Source organism: Euwallacea similis, chromosome 6, assembly GCF_039881205.1.
Source record: "Euwallacea similis isolate ESF13 chromosome 6, ESF131.1, whole genome shotgun sequence".
NCBI lineage: Eukaryota > Metazoa > Arthropoda > Insecta > Coleoptera > Curculionidae > Euwallacea > Euwallacea similis.
The window spans coordinates 5,863,516-5,870,062 of NC_089614.1; the positions used below are offsets into that span (position 1 = coordinate 5,863,516).

Consider the following 6,547-nt stretch of genomic DNA (forward strand, 5'->3'; position numbering starts at 1 on the left):
AGGAGATCGTGCTCGGAGAGAGGTAACAACCAGGGGCCCCATAATGGCCTGTCGTAGCAAATGTGGAGCACCTCTAAGCTATCTACAAGAACAGGGTGACCTCCACTTACCATCTTAATGTCGCTTATGGTGGTTATGCTTCGAACAAACAGGTTTACTCGGACAATCGCAGGTCCATCTACAGACATGATGGGTTTATACTCTGAAATCTCGACTTAAGACTTTTAAGCATTGCGCCGAAATGTCAGAGATATTTGCATTTTGGCCGACGGAGCAACAAAGGAGAATGCGTACTTTGTATGAATATCAATTCATCCTTTATTACTCAAATACATCCAACGTACTCATTGAGACACTGAGATTTGTTGTTAGATAGGTACACCTGTTTGATGTTCGGATATGCTCTCTCGCTCGCTTATCGGTGCCCTACTTTTAATAGAAGTAAAAAACAAACAGAAATATCACTCACCTGTCCCGTTGACTCCAGAAGGTCTTATCCTAGCATCGTATCGCCCGGGGCCCAGGATTTGGTCCAGAACCTCCTTCTCCTTCTCTCGGAAATTGATTTTTTGGGTATTTTTCTGCTGACTCCCCCAACATCTAGAACAAATCCCAACGTTATATTCAGGTTCTTGCCCTTCGGTATAGCTTATGCAAAACAAATTTCTATCGCGATGACCTCAATACCCCAACCACAACGAATTTGCTGACGTCGTAGGGCTAATATTTTTGCATTTGATTTCCTGACTTTCTGCGTTTATGAAAGAAGTGAAATAAAACTGTTTTTCAAATTAGGAAAAGATTTTTCGGGTTCGCGACTTAATAAGGGCGAGCCTGGTTAAGATGGTCCGCCTGTTCAACTTCGGGAAAAAGGTCAATAGCCAGGAGTGGGTGTTTAATGCAATAATGGAAGTTAAAAATATGTTGTTCAAAGGTCAAAATGTTGCACCATTTTATTTTTATTTTCATCCCTCTCCAAGACACATTTATTGAATGTGAAATTACTCAGATCTCTAGAGAGCAAAAATATTCAGGAACTTGAACTTTTCAAGACGACCCTTTAATAATATTAGGTACAAGTGTCGACCCTCAAAAACTGAAAGATATAGGCGATTAATCTTTGGTAATTAATCGAAGTCACTTACTGCAAGAATTCCCAAGCTCAACATTTGAAATCTGGTAAATTTCTAGACAAATTTTGAGCTTGAGAACCAACTGATGCGTATTAAATATTGAACCAGAATACCTCAATTGGCGTCCTAGAGCCCTGAAAATGCAGTTTTAATCAAACTTTAATTTTGAGCCACTTTGAAAACTATGAAAATAGTGGCCACGTGCAAAATAATAATTAAAAGTGATCTTATATTTCCGAAACTAAAAGAGATCTTACGACCCGATAAGTGCCGATTTTCAGATCTCATTGAAATGATTAATTTAAGGAATTTTCAATCAAGGCAATTCCTTCACAGATTAGCGCACAGAACTGGCGAAAAGTAGCTAGGTACACCTTTTAACTCTCACATACATGAACTGATTTAGATTCTGCATTATGCCCCTGATTTTTCAATTAGGGTTTCAGGCAGTTTCAGGTAAGGTGAAAGTAAAACTTTAAATGACTTCATATCTCAGATAATAAATGAGATACAACATAGTTTCCGCTGATTCTTATATACTTATTGAGGCAACTAGTTATTATTTAAAACGATCGCTCTAAGGTCCCCGAGATATTGACGCTCAACGTTTTCATGAAGACTTGATACATCCCCAAGCAACAATTTAAGATTTATTATAGGTTACAAAGAATTCTTAAGACTAAAATCTACTACCAACTAATAAATCTTTATAAACATTCTTTAATCCAAACTCAAAACCGCCTCAAGCATTAAACGGTCCGTTTATTAAAGTCTTCAAGATTATTTTAAAAACTACTTTTAAAACCACATAATCTTATTAGGTATTGTTTTTCCCTAAAAGTCTTATAAAGCTTTTGACGAAACAGTTATTTAATCTGGACAACGTTTCTAAAATTATTTGAAAATCGTTTTCAAATATTTTTTTTCACTGAAGAGATTTCTGCAGCCTTGTGCATAACTTTTTAAAGTCAAATATAAATTAACCTATACCTAGCACTTATTATTTCAATGTCCCATTTCCTTTAAATCATTCAAAAAATACCTTTAATTATGAATAAAAACATTTATCAATCCAAACAAAAATCAAAAAGTAAAAGCATCTATTAAAATAAAGCACTTAAAATAGCAATATTTTTATTAGAAAAACTTGTTTATATTTTTTCCACTTTTTTAATAATGTGGATTTGTTACTTTGAAATAACACGGGTGCCTCCATTATTTTAACTAAAATGTTTTAATTGATAATATCATCAATTATCTACGAATAATTTTCACTTCTTTTAGATACGTGTTTACGTAAGTTTAAATCAGTTTGTTGGTTAGAACCAAAAAACTACCCATTATAACATTTGCTTTTGAGTGAATTTAATTTTTGCTTTTTGTTAACAACAGATATACAATATGAAGGTTGGTCCATCTCTTAAAAAGCGTGACCAAAGTCGATAAAACCTAAATTTACTCACTACTAGTATAAAATGTTTTTCTCTAAAAAAGAGTGTGCACGATATTCACAGAGACGTAACAAGGGGTATATGTTTGAATTTCAGTTGTGAAAATGCAGTTTTGCGACATACGACTTTGGTAATAGAAAATTGGTTGGTTGACTCCATTGTTTTGTAAAGGCGTGATAAAATATTTCTTCCCCTACTTACGATTTTTGAAAGCCAGTTGATTTGTGAATCATTTGAAAGGATTTCAAAAATTCAGCTTCAATGAGAGTTCTATTTTTTATTTCTACGATCATTTTATAAGGTTTATTCCACTTGACAAAAATAAGTTTCAATAAACCGTTTTAAAAAGCCTAAAATATAACACACCAAAAGTGAAAATAATTTGAGTGAAAACAATATTAAAGCTTGTATACATTTCTTTAATTTTATACAATTGAGGTATTTTTTCAGTCTAATCAACCCATGTGGATTGTATTTGGATTCCTCAATTGAAATCTTGGACATTTATAGGAATTGCAGTTTGATGAACCTTCTGTAGGCATTTTTATAATCGAGAAAACGAAAAATTGATGAGAGATCCCTCCCCTTTGATATGGATCCAATATTTTACCTAGATAGCTTCTATGAGGTCGTGCACAGACTTAGAAATAGAACTTGACTGCATTTTTATTTATGTATACAGGGTATTTCAAATTCGACCCTCACCATTGGGATCTCGGAAACTAGAGGAGATACGAACAAGTTTAAATAGGGGCAACGTTGCGTAATTTAGCGATTGATCGGATACCATTTTCAAAATTTTAATTTTCCGAGTACTTCCGAAGATATCCGAGAAAAACTAAAAATTGGAGAATCCATTTTTTTTTTAGTGTTATTTGACAAGGAAGATTAAATCCGTAAGCACATTTTCATTGCCACTTTTTCTCAGCTACACTATGACATATTCAGATTTGCCATCCGACGTTTCGTCTTTCGACTACCATTATCAACTTTATTTTTTCTTATGGGCGCCATATTGGATTTTTCGACAGAAAAATAGTGCGTTTCATTCGGATTTCATTGATATAAAACTTCTTATAATTTACTTTTTTAAAAGCCGAAATATTTAAATAAAAAGAAATATCACATAGTTGGCCTTGACTTCATCGAAAGTCTTTCTTTTGTTCACGTTTTATGACAGAACTCCTCAAACGAGATTAGAGCGTGCACAGATTTCCAATGAAAATGAGCTTCAGAAATGAAGAGAAACGAGGTATGTTAAGACTTTATTACAAATTTGATAGGAACAGTACGAAAACAGCTCAAATGTATTTTGAGTTATATCCGGAAAGACAACAGCCGCATAAAACATTATTTAAAACTTTGGATGAACATTTCGAAAGCACCAAACTCACCAAACTGACCAAAAACCTAAAATGAAGTATGGAAGCACGATGAAAAAAGATTTTCAAAGGTACAAAACTCAGCTAAATGGTGATCCAAAGTTTTAAATAATGTTTTATGCAGCTGTTGTTTTTCCGAATATAACTCAAAATACATTTGAGCTGTTTTCATACTGTTCCTATCAAATTTGTAATAAAGTCTTAACATATCTCGTTTCTCTTCATTTCTGAAGCTCATTTTCATTGGAAATCTGCGCAAGCTCTAATCTCGTTTGAGGAGTTCTGTCATATAACGCGAACAAAAGAAAATCTTTCGATGGAGTCAAGGCCAACTATGTAATATTTCTTTTTATTTAAATATTTCGACTTTTAAAAAAGTAAATTATAAGAAGTTTTATATCAATGAAATCCGAATGAAACGCACTATTTTTCTGTCGAAAAATCCAATATGGCGCCCATAAGAAAAAATAAAGTTGATAATGGTAGCCGAAAGACGAAACGTCGGATGGCAAATCTGAATATGTCATAGTGTAGCTGAGAAAAAGTGGCAATGAAAATGTGCTTACGGATTTAATCTTCCTTGTCAAATAACACTAAAAAAAAATAAAAATGTATTCTCCAATTTTTAGTTTTTCTCGGATATCCTCGGAAGTACTCGGAAAATTAAAATTTTGAAAATGGTATTCGATCAAGCGCTAGATTACGCAACTTTTCCCCGATTTAAACTTCTTCGTATCTCCTCTAGTTTCCGAGATCCCAATGGTGAGGGTCGAATTTGAAATACCCTCTTATCTTACTACTTGGCACTTTAAAACTTACGAAATACCGCTTGAATGACTGGGGTCCGTCCATAACTCAAAGACAAAAGAAATATTTCTTCCTTAAGAGTTAATACATTTAATGCTTGCGATTTCCTGTACCGAGTAAGCTAATTTCAATAAGAAATCAGGCCTTTTTAATTTCCTATCGACATGACTCTTTCCCTAATTAGCTTGAAATTCAATCTTATCAAGAGAAAAAATGTTCAATTTCATTGTGGCGACCTACAATAAGAAACCATACAACAAAGACTCTATTAAATTTTGATCATAAGCTAATCAATAAATATATGGTCCTGGTGGCATTACATTATGATAAAATAAGAGCCCGAACAGGATTGGATTAAAAGCTTAAGTGATTAACAGTGGGCCTCGCAGAAATGGCGATGGATTTGGAATTCATTTCACCATTGTCTTGCCCGAAACCCAAAGGGTTCTGATTTAATGAATTATTTCACCGAACGCCCCAAATATCCTCTGAAACTCCCCATTGCCCTAGATACGACTGCTACATTCGTACTTTTATAGCGATAGAATGGATAGGAATGTATCATGCGTTTGCTTTGCAGGTGAGGTTAGTTATGCAACAGGAATACTCAGAAAAATGTTTGCCTACAGTGCAGGAAAATTCATGTACCGAGATGAGCAAATATTTACTACTAGTTAGATACCAGCAAGCTCTGTACGGTCAGTATGTAAATAACCGAATTAGCCTACACCCACATGTGTTATTAGCTGTTTGAATGCGAAGCTATTGTTAATTAGTGCTATTAACCCTGATTCCTCGAATTTTCATCAAACATTTAACGCGTATGGTTTATGGGTCACAATGTTTATTTTAAAAAAAAAATGTTACTCCCTTTTTAGGTCTCAAATTTTTTCGCTGTGGTAATGTGGAGTTCGCTACTTGGATGCAACATAAATCAAACACCAATAATAAAGTTGTTTACTCACATATTAACATAAACGGCCTGCAGAAAAATAATTAACACAAACAAGTTGACCATTGCTCTGAGCCCCAAAATGTTGGCAAAAGCTTGGAAATTTTAGTTATATTTAATCATTTTCAGGTGTAAGAAAAACAATCAGCGAGTTTCTCACTGACGGACATTCAGCTACAGAGAGAGCTGACTGCTGTCTACCTCAACTGAACCTAGTCTGATTTTGTAGATAGAGGTGGGACGGTCAGAATATATATTGATCGCCTAGCAGCGGCGCTGTTTTCCTCCACAACGCTCTCGCAAATTTTCGGTGAAAATGAAAATTCTCTTCCATTTCCTTTGGTTAGATGCCTCGGTTCAGCACAAGTTGCATATGTGCACCTGTAAACGATTTCGGTCCCTTGTTCCTGGACTGGCATTATTTTAAAACCCCGGAAATTGATTTGCAAAACTTTTTACTCCGGGAACGTGAGTCAATTATAAGTTGGCAACGGCATCATAATATGACGTCATAGACGACCCTCTTTTCGTATTTGTGTCGTCATTCTGGGTGTTGCTTTTGTGTCTATAGAAACGAACTTTTGCAGTTTTTCGTTCCCATCTGTTCTGGCCAGAACGAGAAATCAATTGTCAACTTTGCTTTTCCAAAATGAATTCAAGTTCTTGGGAGGCACACTCTTCGTAAACCATATCACAAAGTCAAATGCCATTTTAAGTGATATCCGCCGGTTAATATTAAAATTTCCCTTTGAATCAATTTTACATGCATGACTGGCCTCGTGGTTGTAAACATGTAAACACATTATCTATCTGGAGCTTCCC

General features: G+C 34.7%; 1 protein-coding gene across 7 annotated transcripts in view; it reads right to left on the bottom strand.

Annotated features, from left to right (window-relative positions):
* The window catches only part of GluClalpha (glycine receptor alpha 1), a 38,042-nt gene extending 31,560 nt beyond the window's left edge, over positions 1-6,482 (bottom strand). The window contains exons 1-3 of one of the 7 annotated variants that reach the window (XM_066391486.1): positions 5,739-6,479; positions 470-600; positions 111-178 (exon numbers count right to left, since the gene is read on the bottom strand). In XM_066391486.1, coding sequence (XP_066247583.1) covers positions 111-178; positions 470-600; positions 5,739-5,791 — 252 coding nt within the window. In that variant the 5' untranslated portion in view covers positions 5,792-6,479. Of the gene's footprint in view, positions 1-110; positions 179-469; positions 601-5,738 lie in introns of those variants that run through there. The other 6 variants (XM_066391489.1, XM_066391487.1, XM_066391490.1 and 3 more) reach the window with 6 other exon arrangements.
* Positions 6,483-6,547: the final 65 nt, after the last annotated feature.